The following is a 15,153-nucleotide window of genomic DNA, read 5'->3' on the forward strand; positions in this document are numbered from 1 at the left end:
GAAGTCAGGGCACCCTCCTGACACCCTGAGCAAGGTGTAAGGCCTGAGCTTTGAGCAAAGCATCTGAGCGTGATGTTGAGAGTCAAACAGGAAGGAATCAAGTCACCATGGCCAACAACCAAACTGTGTTCTTCTACCTGGAAAGGGCAGGTTATGAAACAGTGTTTCTAAGACTAATGCATCGTGACACACATTTATTGTGCACCTGGTCACAGCAAAGTTCATTCAACCTGACCACAGCCAGGCTGAGTGCCACCTGGTCATGCTCAGCTGCTCATGGCCACTGGGCAGAAAGCACATTCACTTCACTGGGCCTACTCAGAGGCAGTGAGGCCAGTGTCCCACCCCCGAGCACCAGGGATGTCTTTAACGGGTGCTTCCCACTCGGGGCTTCCAAACCCCTGAGCATCTCTCTGGGAGTCAAGTTCCAGTTCCAACAAGTCACTGAGTCCAGGCTCTGCCAGTCTTGAGCACTTGGAGCTAGCCTCAGGTTAGACCACGGAGAGACGCAGGAGCCCTGGGCTTTAGAACCGGCGATCCTTTCTTCGGAGTTTGTGTCCCACCTGGGACCCCCGTTGGGCAGCTTTCACCAGACCTTTGAACTGTCCCTGCAGTTTCACTTTCTTCCTGCAGGGATAAGAACCAGACGTCACAAGTCATATTATCTTGATTATGTCAATCCACGGCTCACACTGGCAGGTACAGGGAGAACTGGGCTACCTAGTGGTAGCACGTGAAGGGGCAGAACACATGCAGCCCCAGCTTCTACACTACAGGGGTCCTGCCTTGGCGTTTCCACTGATACAGTCTTTACCTCCCTGCCACTCTTCATCTGATGCACACGCAGAGGTCAGGGTTGATTCTAACCACTCATCCTTCCTTCCAAGGGTAACTCCAATGCTGCAGAAGCCTTTATGTACTTGAAGTTTAGAATACTATTTTCCTAGTGACAATCATCAGCAAAGCACTTCTACACAGAATGCATACGCGCTCACCTATGCATTAAGAACCCTATGTAATGGTCAACATGGAAACAAGTCTAATTTCTCACCAACAAGGGCATTAGAAAATCAAATTACAGGGTCAGGGATTTAACTCAGTGGTTCCGCTGCCTGCTTCACAAGTGCAAGGACCTGAGTTTGATCCCTGGTACCAAAAAAAAAAGAAAATCAAATTACAGAACTAGGGATTTAGCTCAGTGGTACCATGCCTGTCTCACAAGCATAAAGTACTGAGCTCAATCCCCGGTACAGGAAAAAAAAAGCAAGAAAAGAAAATCAAATTACACAAAGCTAAGAGAAAGGATGAGTGTGTAGAAAAAAATATATTAGCTGGAAGTGGTGGCCCACGCCTGTAATCCCAGCACTTGGGAGGCTGAGACAGGAGGATAGCTGTGAGTTTGAGGGCAACCTGGGCTACACAGTGAGTTCAAGGCTAACCCAAACCAACAGCAAGACCCTGTCTCAAAAATTTAAAAAACCCCAAAAAACAAAAATAAAAGGAAAAAAAATATACTTATTAGAATATCTCTGTATGACATATTGAGGCAGGAGGGCTGCAAGTTTGAGTTCAGCTTGAGCAATTTACTGACTTAGTAAGACCCTAGCTGAGTGTAAAGGGCCTCGGTTCAATTCTCAGTATTGCAATACATAAATAAATTAATAATAATGATGATGGCAAACAAAATTGAGGTAGGTGCCAACTACATGTAGGTGCACATTAAAAAAAAAAACATCTGGGGCTTGGTGTGGTGGCACACCCCTGCAATCCTGGCACTTGGGAAGTTGAGGCGGGAGGACTGCCATGAGTTTGAGGCCAGCCTGGACTACACAGTGAGACCCTGTATAACAAACTAAAAAAATAAATAAATAAATGAAATTAGCTGGGCACACTGGCATAAGCCTATAATTCCAGCTACTCTGGAAACAAGTAGAATCTCGAGTTCAGGGCCAGCCGAGACAACTCAGTGAGACCCTACAGAAAAGAAAAGAAAAAGGGAAAGGGAAAGGAAGAAAGAAAGAGCAAAGAAAAAGAAAAGGAAAGAACAGGGAAGCTGGAGATGTAGCTCAGTGGCAGAGTGCTTACCTAGCACATGCAAGGACCTAGGTCCTGGGTTCAAATTACAGTACCACAAAATATAAAAATAAAAAACTCCAAGAGATCTGAGCAACTGAGTTCCTAGCCCACCCTATATACCACCATACCTTCGGTTAAGCTTGGTTCTGTTGAGCGGGATGTAGGCATAGGGATCAAGCTGACCCTTCTTTTTCATGTCACCCTTTGCTTTCTGTTCATTCAGAGAAACAGAATGAGGACTGTGAGATTCCTCCTGCCCCCACCACTGAAATTCTGGCCCTCTGCCCTCCTTCCTTACATTCTCTGACTTGGATACCAAAGAGCTCCAGGGGTCCTGGGAGGGCATTTACCAAGGTCCCCAACCTCAGATGCCAATGAGGCCTGGGTAAGTCCCTTCCTCTTCCTTTATTTCATTGCCTGGCTCCGTGAAGGTGCCTCTCAAGGATGGTGACAGGTGTACCTCCTAAGTCCCTCGCAGCTACCCAGGACCAGCCAATCTCATGCCCCCACCCTCAGCTCTTACCTTAGACTTGTATTCAGCCCCAGGTGTGACCCTCTTAGCCACTGGACGATGGATACCGGAGCCTCCAGCTGTTGTGAGAAGACAGAGACCACATGTTAGGCAGAGCCAGGGCAGCTCTTTTCTGGAAGGCGACAGCACCTCCCCTCAAGAGGGCTGCTGGTGAGCACATGAACAAAGGCTAGGAACTTGGTTCTGTCCTTTACCAAGCAAGGGCAAAGTCCACCTGTGAGGCACTGCCCAGTGACTTGACAGATGGACTCAGAAGCCTACCAATGACCTATGAGAATACATTCTCTACCAACAAAAAATGACTCACAGTCTCAAAAGTTATACCTGCTCCATTTATTCTAGGAGAAAGACAAGGGTTTTATTTATATTCAGACAGGCCCAAGTTCAACTCTCAGCTTTGCCACTTACTATTTTCTAGAGAATCTTAATCTCATCTGTAAAGTAGAGCACATTAGGTCTTCCTGCCCTCATCTCAGTTGGGCTTCACACAGCACTGTGAGATACAAAGGCAGCTGTTTATCCCATTGTACAGAGATGAAAACTATAGCTCAGAGAGATATGGATCCTTGCCCAAAGTAAGCTGTCACCTCCAGCCTGGAATTCAACAGTCATGAATGGAATCCTGCAATGCTGATGCAGGAGGACTCACTGAGAGACCAGTATGAACTCCTTTTTTACAGATGAGAAAGTGGAAGCTCAGACAGGCAGCTTGACCAGATTCAGGTCACACAGCTAAGCAGCAGCTGAGCCAGCTGTCCTACATCCATGTCTCCTGCTGCATGGATCAGCACTGCTACCTCTGCCCAACATATCATCTTGGAACGAAGCAGGTGACTAAGACCCCAGGGCTTGGGTCAGAAGAACCACAGGTTCTCCAGTGGGGTTAGGATACCATAGGCGCTTAGAACCTCCAGAAGCACAGCAAATGTTCTGGTGCAAGGGCTTAGGGACAGGGCCATGGGGGACACCTTGGAGGAAGGAAGCAAAGCAGCCACCAGACAGGGGCCAAGAGACACACATGAATGGAACTCTCTGGCCTGGAATCATCCTGATTCTATCGACACAAGCCAGGTGGCTGCTCCTGGCTGACTTACAGCTGGAGCTGCTAGATGGGTAAGAGAGGCAAATAGTTCCCAGGGAAGGAGCAGGTACAAGCCTCGCAGGTCTGGGTGGGTAGGGTGGCTCAGGGGCTCCCTGGAAGAGCTAGAGCTCCAATGTACAAATATTCTAACCCTCAGACTCTCCTTTACCTCCAAATCCCTCGGCCACAGCCTGATCTTGGGTGTCACATCAGCCAAATGGTGTTGGTGCCAACTGAATGCAACCAGGCTATTAAGCCTTAGGACACTGCCACCCCTCCGTGCAACTCTTGCTTGATGCAGGTGAAAGGATTGGTGCATCCCAAGAGAGCAGAGTGGAAGATTTACCTTGGTACTGAGGGGGCATCTCCAGCTCTTCCTCCTCAGCCTCTTTCTGCTGCTTACGCTTCTTCCTCTACAGAGAAAAAGGAGGTAATAAACAGGAAGTTAGTGAACAAGGGGACATAAGCATGCTCACTAATGATGCAATGACAGCAATAACCTGCACTAAACATGAAAGGCCCTCTGCCCTTAATCCCTACTTACAGATAAGAAAATTAAGACCCACAGAAGGTAGGTAACTGTCCCCAGGTCATACAGCTTGATAGTGAGGAAACGAGGCTTAAGCCCACATCCTGACCACAAGGCCTGTTTCTCCACCCCAGGGCTACAGATGCCCATTTGGCACCCTGATATGGAGCCCAGCCCCAGCCTTGCTAACAGGAAAAATGAGGTCCTGGCCTCTCAGGCTTCACCCACTCTCCACTTAACACAAATGCCTCTCCAACCTTCCCATTAGTCACTTGCATACTGAACCTGCACTCAGTGCCAGGCCCTGGGGACACAGGGGACAGGATTCACTCCCATGGTTCCTGGGGTTGTCAGTTAGGTCAGAGACCACTGCCAAACTCAGTCACTGAGGTCCCTCAACATCGCTAGGGTTGTAGCAGTTAGAAGTCTGCAGAAGTTAACATGTGGACCCAGCTGACTGGATACCACAGCAGGTGGTGAGCACCTGCCACATGCCTGGCATTGCATTAACACTGCACAGGAAGGAAAGGGGCCTGCAGCAGCCCCACCCACTAGGAGATTTCAGCCTAGGCTCTACTAATCAAGCCTGGCAGAGGCATGTTGTGCAAGGAGCAGTCAGGCAGCTCACAGGGCTGGTTTCTATGCTGTGGTCTTCAGGACCAAGGATGCCAGGTTGAGGGATGACTCTGAGCAGAAGGAATGGGTTGGAGCACACAGGTATGTCTGGGAACAAGGACACCAGTTCCACTGGCTGCAGCACCTTGTGGAGACCAGAAACTGGAGGCCCAGCCTTCCACGGAGGCTCCCACAACTACAGGCAGATGTCTCAGCAGCTCCACATGAGAGCTGCTGAGGTTGGTGGTGCAGGTACTGATTTGCAGCCATTGTGGGCCCTCTCAGTGTCTCAAGACAAGGTTCCTAGGCCTGCACTCCTAGGAAATATCTGCCACCCTAAGGGCTGTAGTCAGGTCTCCCCAGTCAGGAGAAATTGTGGACTGCCAAGGGATCACAAAGCCATGGACATGCTGAAGGAACTAGGAAGACTCTGATCAAGAAAAGATTTTCGGGGAACATGGATAACAAAGAACAGCCATTCAGACATGGGGGTACAGGCTTATAATTCCAGCATTGAGGCAAGAGGGTTCCAAGTGCAAATATGACAACCTATTAAAATAAAATAATAAAATAAAAAAGGGCTGGGGGGCCGGGGATTTAGCTCAGTGGTTCCACTGCCTGCTTTACACGTACAGGGTCCTAAGTTCGATCTCTGGTACCAAAAAGTGGGGGGGACCTGGGGATGTGGCACAGTGTGAAGGCCTTGGGTTCAATCCTGAGTAAACCACCCCCCAAAAAAAAGAAAGCCATAACTTACTCAGTCAGCATCCCTAAGAGCCAAGAACTTTAAACAGTTTAGGCTAGGGGACATATTCATTCACTGACTACCGCTATTGCCAGGAAAGCAAGACCGGACTGTGGCTGATGGTGGGCTTACAGTGGGGTAGATCTTGGACCAGGAAGAAGAGCTCCCAGCAAGTGGAGCTGTGCCTCACTAAAATGCAAGCAATGGCAACACTGCCATAGCAGTGTATCCTTGATTTCCAGCATTGGGGGCCTCTAAGATCCTTTGCTACATTCCGACCCCATGACTCTCATGCCCAGTTGTCCAACCAAACAACATTCTGCACTGTTACTACACTAATGACAAAGTGGTTCCTCAGGCTGAGGGAGAACTCAGACTGGAGGGGCAGAGCACTTGGCAAGGACAAGGGGAAAGTGAAGTTTACACGTCACGCTCTATACTGATTTTACCTTACGTGTCCAATCTCGTTACACTATCCAAATAATTATACAAGATGGTCTACTTACAACCTCTCGCAAGCCATAAACTGAGGCTCCAAAAGGTTATGTATGCTGTAGCCACGATGTAAGCCCACACCTGCCTCTTCACCACAAGTCACTGCACCCTCTTACATAGGCACCTACTGACAAAGGAGGATGCCAATGAAGGCTGGGGGCCTGGGCAGTCTGAAGGACAGGAAGAACAAACTCCCTCAGAATGCCCCAGAAACGCCCATGGGCTTGTACACAACAGGTCGCAGCTGCTGGCTGAAAGCCATCATGGAAGGCCACAGGCCCAGGTCAAGGGAGAAAGCAGCAAGGGGATGAAATTCCTGGGCTCAGGAGACTAGAAAACCAGAGTTCTGGTCCCTGGCTGCCATCTAATGAGCACCGTGACTTCAGGGAAGTGTCTCAATGTTATGTCCACCCCTCTCAAAATGGATGATAAAGCTCCTATCTTTGACGAGGACAAGTAAGAAACACAATGTCTAGCACACTGTGTGCTTCTCCATGCGATCCCCATCCATGTGGGAGTCCTTGACCCTGGAACACACAGGCCAGCCACTCCCCTTGCAGCCTGCACAGCGCATGCCCTTGGGGGAGACACGGGCTTAATTTCTTCAACCAGCCAGCACTGAAGAACACACGGAGTGTTTCAGAGGTACTCAAGCCCCGTCCCCACTCCCAGAGCAGTGAGGCACCCCGACCCTCCCACACATGCACCCAACTCCCTGATACACGTATACTCAGAAACCTGCTGAACTCTCCAGGAGAGGGGCAGGTGCTGCATCTGTGGGGAATGGGAAAGTGGGGCCCAGGCTGACGTCTGCGGCCCTCAGCCCTCCAACAGTAGCAATACTCACATGTCTGATGCCCACATCTTCCATCAGGTCAGCCATCTCTTCATCCTCAGCTGGAAATCAAAAGGAAGACAGGCCTGTGGGTACTCAGAGTTCACAAAACCTAGTCGTTCTTCCTGCGTCCTCCTGTCTCATCAGGATAACGGCACCACCTTCAACCCCAGAGTACAGCCTAACTGCCTTTCCTAGACCTGTGTCCTCCTCCTATAGGAAATGAAACTCTTGTATACTGCCCTCTCCTTCCAATTCTAGGCCACAGGGACAATGGCCCTTCAAGGAAATGGTGACCCCACTTCTGTAGTGAATATGGCTTTTTTGAGAGTCAAACAGCCAAATGTAGTGGTGCACACCTGTAATCTCAGAACTATTGGAGGCTGAGGAAGGAGGACTGTCAAGAGTTTGAGGCCAGCCTGAACCACACAGTGAGACCCTGTCTAAAAAGAAAAAAGAAAAGCCCGGGGGAGTCAGCCCTCCTCCATTTTGTCAGAAGAAATGTTTCCCTCTCCTACTTGAAAACTTCCACGTGCCAGGCCAGGCACTGTGTGGGATATAAAGAAGGGTAAAATGACAAGGTGGAGGGAAGACATTCAGGCGAAGTCAAGCACTGACCAAAAGACCATAAAGATAACACATATGGGGCTGCGGTGTAGTTCAGTGATAGACCACCTGCCCAGCAGGCTCAAGGCCTGGGTTCGATTCCTAGAACCACAGAATAAATAAATTAAACAAACAACTTCTTTTAAAAACGAAAAGAAGGGGCCGAGGATTTAGCTCAGCGGTTTGGTGGCCTACCTTGCAAGCACAAGGACCCGAGTTCAATCCCCGGTACAAAAAAAAGAAAAGAGGCCAGGCGTGGTGGCACATGCCTGTAATCCCAGCACTCGGGAGGCTGAGGCAGGAGGATCTCTGTTAGTTCGAGACCAGCCTGGACTACACAGTGAGTTCCAGGTCAGTCTCAACTACATAGTGAGACCCTGTCTCAAAAAGCCAAAACATAAATAAATAAATAAATTAATTAATTAAAATAAAATAAAATAAAATAAAAGAGCATATAACAAACGCTGAAGACAGATGATCTCTAAGAGCAGTATGGGAAAAGAGGCCCAGGGGCTGAGGCATTCTGGAAAGGCCACCAAGGACCTGAGCTGGATCCTCAAGAGCAGAAAAGCTTTGGAAAGGTAGGCAGAGGGGGACAGGTATCCCCAGCAACAGGAAACCTGGATACCAAGACAATAGGAGACCGGGAAATGCAAAGGGCTGAGTGGTGAGCAAAGAACTAGCTAGAGAAACAGTTACGGCCACATTTACACCAAGCACAACACGCAGTGTGCAGGAAATGTCATTTCATTTGCATAAGCACTCCAGAAAGCAAAGTGCTGGTTATCATTCGAATTTGGGAGTGAGGAGGCAGAGGCAGAGAGGTTAAATAAGGTCTGTGGGTACTCAGCTGAGAGTGAGATGAAGCAGGTGCTGTAGAAACACTGGATGAGGGCTGGTGAGTCAAGGGCCCAGAGTTGGCAGTGGGGACCAAAACAACCAGAAGGCAGGTTTTTTTCTTTCATGGGGTTGAGGGGAAAAGGGAGATACTGGGTATGGAACCCAGGGCTTTGTACATGCAAGGCAAGCACACTATCACTGAGTTATATATAGTCCAAATCTGGAAAGGCAGGCAGGCATTGTTTAGAAGACCTGGGAATTTCTGGGATGAGACTAATGTAATTCCCAGGAGAGACAATAGTACATCAAACAACGAGGGAAAGCACTAAGTCTTGCTTCAATTGCATGTATACTAAACAGATAAACAGAAAAATACAAATATAATGTATAATATAAAAAGATTTTTTAATGTTGTCAAGTCACAAAACTCAAGAAGGTTTGAGAGTTGCCATAAATGGCAAGCATCTTTTTCCCCCCTGGTACTGGGGATCGAACTCAGGACCCTGCACTTGCCAGGCGGGTGCAGAGATACAAGCATCTTGCATCTGTTTAGCACTCCTTCATCACAAATTGTCACTACACCAATGGGCAAATACACAAGTAGACATATGAGCAAGTAACCCAGGCAGAAAGCAGCTGAAATCCCAGATCTCAGAATGGACTGAGGTCCCACCTTTAGTGCCATCATCTTCCTCCACTCTGTCACCATCTTCCTCCTCCCGTATGATCAGCCGGCCATCGGCGCTCACCTTGAAACCATGGTCCTTCTTCTTGCCCCGGCCTGGCCCTGGCTGTGTGGCTGGTGTGGGAGAATTTGGCATAAGGAGATGGAAGGTCAGTCCTGATCTACTCATATCCTCCTCAGAACCAACACCCTCAGCTCTTGCCCACTGACCTGCCATAAAAGCCATCCCACCCACTGTCAAGAACCTAGCACCAAGGCAGGTCTGGTTTCTGAGCTCCTGGGCTAGTCATTTCTTGCTCACCAAGGACTCTCTGGGCCACCTTGGGATCCAGGAAGTTGAGGGGCTCATCCCCACCACTTTCCTTGAGCCATGCCCGGCTCCTCTCTCGTGCCAGCTTCCGCTGCTCTCTTCCATGGCCTCTATCTTCCTCTTCATTGTCTTCCTCATCCTCTGAGTCAGCCAAAATTTCTTCGATGCTAAGGACAGATGCCCCAAGTCAGAGCACCCTCAGGAGGCAGAGGTCATCAGGCATTGCTTCAATGGGCTCTGCAAAGAGGTGAGGTCCCCAGAACTCACCTGTCTCCTTTGTCGTGGTTGGGCTCCTCCTCTTCTTCCTCCTCTGCAGCAGCCTGGCTCAAGGCACGGTGCTTCTTGGCTCTGGTCTCAGCTTTCCGGATGTTAACCAGGACTTTGTGGTGCTCCTCAGGGAGCAGCCCCTTCACCAGCTCAAACCTGAAGGTGGCAAAAAAAAAAAAAGGGCAGGTGAGAAGCACTTGCCACAGTAAGCCACAGTGGAAGGAGGTGTGCAGGGCCCTTCCCTGCAGCTCCTGGGAGAACTCCGTGCCGGTTCCCCATCCCCACTCAGCATACAGACCCAAACTTGCGAATGAACTTGGTGAACAGGTTCCGAAGCTTCATGCGGAAGTGCCGCCGCATGTCGTCTGACAGTTTCCCAATGGCTTCCAACTGCCAGGCACAACAGAGAGCCGGGGTGTTAGGGGGAGAGGAGGGCACTGTGCCTTCCACCCTGCCCATCTTTCCCTGCTGTCCAGACAAAGGACAGAAGACAATGGGGCTAGCTAAGAGGGTAGGGTTTTGGCTGCCCTGTTCTGGCCCACGTCTTGATTCAATCGTACTTCTGGAATGAAGGCAGCTCCAGTTTTCCCTTAATCCCTCTTCACAACTAACTCAAGCCACACTTCCACGATACCCATTTTTGTGTTTGAACAGTTCTTGCACTCTACATGTGCTCTCACTGAATCCTCAGGACAACTCAATTTACAATGAGGAAACTAAGGCACAGGATCACATACTGGCTGTGTAGCCACAGTAGGAGTCTCATCTAGGTCCTTCTAATCCCACAGGTCCTACACTTTGCCTCTATCAACACCAGGCCTCTCTTGGCCCCGTGCAGCCCTCCTGTCATGTTGCATCATTCATCTGGCCTTGTTTGGACTCCATGTACAGGCCCAGATATCATCTACACATCTTCCCATCTGTATAATGAGGGGCATCTCTGCCACTGTTCTTTGCTCTGTAGAGGCCTAGCCTGAGGACAGGGGGCATTGAGGCAGTAAAAGGCAGCCTGGGCACTGTGGTCTTTCCTTGCCTCTGCTGGGCTGGATTTCTCTACAAGTCCCTTCTGAAGCTCCTTAACTTTATACTGTACAAAGAAGCTATAACTAAAGGAAAAATGTGAAACGTGCCGGCCTTTAAGCTCACAGAGTCCACACGCTGGCAACTCAGAGGCCATCTTGCCACTCACTCCCCCTCAAGGGAAAAGGCGCCCTCACCACAAGCTGCACGTGCTTGGCCAGGTGTACCACATCCATGATCACTATGGCCACCTTGATGAAGCCCAGTGCGGATTTGACCACATCACGGGTGCGTGAGGCCAGCAGCAGGCACACATTCTCCAGCAGCTGCTCCACTATGCTGGTCCCCATAAGTCCTGTGATGAAGGGACACTGTCAGAAGCACCAGGATCCCCCAGACCCAAAACCACCACCCGTGAAAGCAGGAGCTGCCACCAGATCAAATGTTAATAAAAGCAACATCTAGAGCCTGTGCACTGACACAGATATAATTGCCCTCCATGGTGCGGCCTACATCCTTTAGCAACCCTGCGTGAATACTATTTCTCCCCTCACTTCAGAGACAAAAAATTCTACAAGGTTAATAAAGTTGCTAAGCCATGTGAAATTCTCTCTTCCTGCTTCTTGGTACGTTCCGTGTTCCCATAGCTAGCCTGTCCTGATCACATCATGGGTGCATGAGGCCATTTTCCTAATTTGAGGGGTTTCTAGGCCTTCAAAGAAGTAAATCTTTACCTTTAAACTCAAACAGGAGGTGAGTTAGGGCCAGGATGCTGCAACTGACTGTGGTCACTGGGCCCACAAGGCCAGGGTAGATCAGGATGAGGTAGCGCTGCAGGGCCTCTGGGGGTGGAGATGAGAAAGTATCACATGAGCACAGGTCCCCAAGATGAGGGACCACAGCCAAGGCTAGGGAGGGAGCAGTCTCCACCTTTTGTCTTTGACCAGCAGCTTAAAGAATACTTCCTACAAGCCTACAGCCTACAACAGCTTGCATCCCCCAGCCTCACCTTCCTGGTTGGAACCAAACCGCAGAAAAGCATGGCCCATCTCCACCAGCAGGGCAAAAGCGTTCTTCCGTGCGCCTACTGACACCTCCTTGGTGCACAGGATTACCTAGCCCAAAGAGCATCATTAGCAGTCACTTCCCGAGATGCCCACCCTGGGGTGGGTTGCCCGAAGCACAGGTGGGTAGGTAAAGGCACCCTTGTACCCAGGAGCCAAATCAAGCCTACGGCCCTCCCCAGATTCTGACAGGCTCTTCAGAGCCATTCTCCAGCAACTCCCCGAAACATACGCATCTCCCACATGCTTCACCTCTGGGACGAGGGCAGCGATGAACTCCTCATGCTCAGCTGGAAGGTTCTTTACAACATGTATGAGGCACTTCAAACGGGGCTGTGTACAAAGGGACAACAGTTAGGACCCCTCAAAGCCTCCTCAGTGGCCTTTTCTTGGTGTCTCCCTTCCTCCCTCAGAAGAGTGGGTAGCCCTGAGCCCTCACTCTCTTGGCGGGTGAGGATGTGCTCCGGAGCGAGTCCAGCAGGGTCTTTTTCAGGTCATCTAGGTGGCTCTCCACAAAGCGCGTTGCAGGGCCCTGGGGGCTGGCACACACCTCCTCCAGCACACGATAGGCTTTCTTCTGTACTCCATGGATCTTGCTCTGTGAGGGGCACACGGAGGACAGGGACAGGTGAGAAAGGGGCCTAGGATCCACCCTCTATCCAGTGACATTCCCAGAGCGCCTTCTGGGGTCAGCACTGGAGAGGTGGAGACTAGAAGCTGGTCCAGCTCATCTAGTGTGCTCATAGAGAGCTCACGAGGTCTGAGAGGGCAGGTGCAGTACGGATAGTGACAGGCTAACTGCTGCACCAGGTGCAAGGGATGCTATGAGATACTCCATTCACCACCTCTACCTACCACACAGTCCAGCAGCACAGACCAAGGCCTCCACACCTGCTGTTTTCTCTAGCTGGAACAGCACTCCTGTCCTCCACCTGACTCACTCCTTGAGGTTCCAAAGCAGTTCCCAGCCACTCTCTTGCCCTAGACATCTGTGTCTACCTGCGCGTACCACCCCAGAACATGTCTTACCCTCTTAGTTGCTACTAACCTATGGCAGTGGGGACAGCTTTTGGGAGGCCACTGTTGATCTGAGATCTCTGTGATTGTGAGCCACAGGGCTAACATTTCAGACAGGATCCAGCAGTGCACAGGACAGGTGGTAAATGCTCTAACTTAGGACCCCTGAACAGCCTAATGAGGCCTCAGTGAGGGTGAACAAGGGCAAAGGGTGGCTTAGGAGGGACAAAGGTCAGACCAGGCTAGGATGTGCTTAGTGAGCATACAAGCAAAAGAGCTTAGCCTCTACTCTACAAAAGACACCTCAGCAGAGCATGGCTGTGCATTTCAGTCACCTTGGCATGTACATGACAGATGGGCAGGACAGGATACAGGGGAAGCCACTACAGGAGAAAGCAATGGGACTTGATCTGAATGAGCAGCAAAGAATGAAGACTAAAAGACGGGCCCCACCTTCCTGAAGCCTCATTCCCTCACCCCCAGGTGAAGTTCTGCGAGGCTCACCTCTAGGTAGGGCTGGATGGTGGAGTATAGTTTGTCGATGGCGGCTTCACCTGCATGGGGAGCCAAGGCCACAACCAGGTCCAGAACAGACAATCTGGATAGGGCAGGAGACAGAGGGCTTAGGAGGGCTGGAGAAGGGCAGAGGCTATCAGTGCTCGTGTCTAATGGCTAGAGAAAGTGGGAGAAGTCCGGTAAGGACAAGGACCACAAAGGAACTTGTGAAGAACTCTAGGTACCACCTAATCAAGCACTCAATGCAACAGGCACTGTTCATGGTGCTCTGCCCACACCACCTCCTTCATTCTGCAAAAAAGCCTTTTTGCAGACTATTATCATGCCCATTTTAGAGACCAGAACCCACATGCACAAGGTGGCTTAGTAACTTGTGCAAGGTTAAAAAGCTCACAGCTGATAGGGTTTCTGATAGACAATCTCCCAGCTTAAGCGGGGAAGCCCTTAACATGTTACCTGGTGAAATCTGAACTGGCAGGGTCAAGCACCTTCTCACTGGCTTTTTCCAGGAAACCATTCACCAACTGATAACCCCGAGGAGAGAAAAACAGAGCAGCCATAACCAGCAGGAAATAGAGCTGTCTCCCCACTGTTTAGGACCCTCCAGCTCAGCCCAAGCCATGAATGTGTGGCAGACCCACATGAACTCAGCAGATAGGGCTACTGCCTTTCTAACAGGCCCACCCAGGCTGCCAACCTGACAGTATTTCCCCCTCCCAACTCACCTGAGTCTCAGTTATGGTGAGGTAAGTTTTGATGGTCTCCAGCACGGCTCGGCGAGGGGCTGGCATATCCCCCGTTGCAACAGGCTGCCCGTATAAGTTGAAAAGGATTGGCAGAAAGTTCTTGGCAAAGCGGCTCACTTCAGCTCGGTCAGCCTCTGGCAGGAGGACCAAAGTTTGCACTGATGGGACAGAGATGCCTCTGCCTCAATGGCCACTGGTTCTGCAGCCAGAGATATCCTTTTAATGAATGCTGTGGCAGGACTTCAAACTGAAGAATACAGAGTTTTTCTGGCAGGAGAGGCAGAGGCCAGGACAGACAAAAAGATGCCATGATGGCCTGGGCAATCCCATGCTCCAATATGGGGGCCACTGACACTGACTGCACAAACCCACTGCAGCCATCAGCATACTGGGAGTGGTGGGGAGATGGGAGATCCTTGCCTCCAGATCAATCCTTGGATGGCAGAGACTGGTTTCTACAGCTCTGGCAGGTAGTTAAGCCTCATGTGGCCAGGGGACATGGCCAGGGACTGTCACCTTCTCAGCAGTGCCACGTACCTGCCTCACAGCCCTTGGTGATAAGGGTGCGCAGGGCCTGGCACACAGTGACTCTCAGGTCTGGGCGCTCACTGATGGCCGTGCCCAGTGTCCGTGCCAGACCTTTGAAGGAGGCAGCCACGTCTGTGGGCCTGGTGCAGAACCCAGGCAAGAGGGTCCAGATCTAGGGAGGAAGGAGACAAAACAGGAGAGTGACAGGAGCAGCCCATGATTCTCCCCTCCTCACCCACCTCTTCCTGGAGCTGACCCATACCTGCCACTGCAGTGTATCATAGATCTTGGACTCCACGGTGCTGCCTGCCTGGGCCAGCTCCATGGCTGAAATATGCAACAAAAACACAGGGTGACTCTGGGTACCCGCCTGGCCAACTAGCCTCATTTCACCAAAGCCAAAAGCCTAATCGTGAGGAGAGGAACATGGGTGATTTCCATTCCATGTGGATTAAATCGTAATACTTGTGACTCAAAAACTGAAACAAACTTAGCTGGGGGCTCGGGATTTACCTCAGTGGTGCTGCCACCTACCTCACAAGCGCAAGGTCCCAAGTTCAATTCCCGGTAACCCCCCGCCAAAAAAAAACCTGAAACAGACTTCAGGAAAAAAAGAAGGCAGATAGCTCTCCATATTCTCACTCAC

General features: G+C 50.5%; 1 protein-coding gene across 3 annotated transcripts in view; it reads right to left on the minus strand.

Moving 5' to 3' along the window:
- Nucleotides 1-164: 164 nt before the first annotated feature.
- Nucleotides 165-15,153, minus strand: part of Rrp12 (ribosomal RNA processing 12 homolog) — a 33,185-nt gene continuing 18,196 nt past the window's right edge. The window contains exons 15-33 of one of the 3 annotated variants that reach the window (XM_010620408.3): nt 14,770-14,834; nt 14,517-14,679; nt 13,959-14,137; nt 13,690-13,757; nt 13,222-13,315; nt 12,140-12,298; nt 11,953-12,033; nt 11,646-11,751; nt 11,371-11,478; nt 10,834-10,991; nt 9,915-10,006; nt 9,617-9,772; nt 9,341-9,516; nt 9,028-9,153; nt 6,921-6,970; nt 4,036-4,102; nt 2,600-2,667; nt 2,205-2,287; nt 165-627 (exon numbers count right to left, since the gene is read on the minus strand). In XM_010620408.3, the coding sequence (XP_010618710.1) occupies nt 525-627; nt 2,205-2,287; nt 2,600-2,667; nt 4,036-4,102; nt 6,921-6,970; nt 9,028-9,153; nt 9,341-9,516; nt 9,617-9,772; nt 9,915-10,006; nt 10,834-10,991; nt 11,371-11,478; nt 11,646-11,751; nt 11,953-12,033; nt 12,140-12,298; nt 13,222-13,315; nt 13,690-13,757; nt 13,959-14,137; nt 14,517-14,679; nt 14,770-14,834 (2,102 nt within the window). In that variant the 3' untranslated portion in view covers nt 165-524. The remainder of the gene's footprint in view (nt 628-2,204; nt 2,288-2,599; nt 2,668-4,035; nt 4,103-6,920; nt 6,971-9,027; nt 9,154-9,340; nt 9,517-9,616; nt 9,773-9,914; nt 10,007-10,833; nt 10,992-11,370; nt 11,479-11,645; nt 11,752-11,952; nt 12,034-12,139; nt 12,299-13,221; nt 13,316-13,689; nt 13,758-13,958; nt 14,138-14,516; nt 14,680-14,769; nt 14,835-15,153) is intronic. The other 2 variants (XM_010620407.3, XM_010620406.3) reach the window with 2 other exon arrangements.

The sequence above is a fragment of the Fukomys damarensis genome, unplaced genomic scaffold (genome assembly GCF_012274545.1).
Source record: "Fukomys damarensis isolate Sample0158 unplaced genomic scaffold, DMR_v1.0_HiC HiC_scaffold_8, whole genome shotgun sequence".
Lineage (NCBI taxonomy): Eukaryota > Metazoa > Chordata > Mammalia > Rodentia > Bathyergidae > Fukomys > Fukomys damarensis.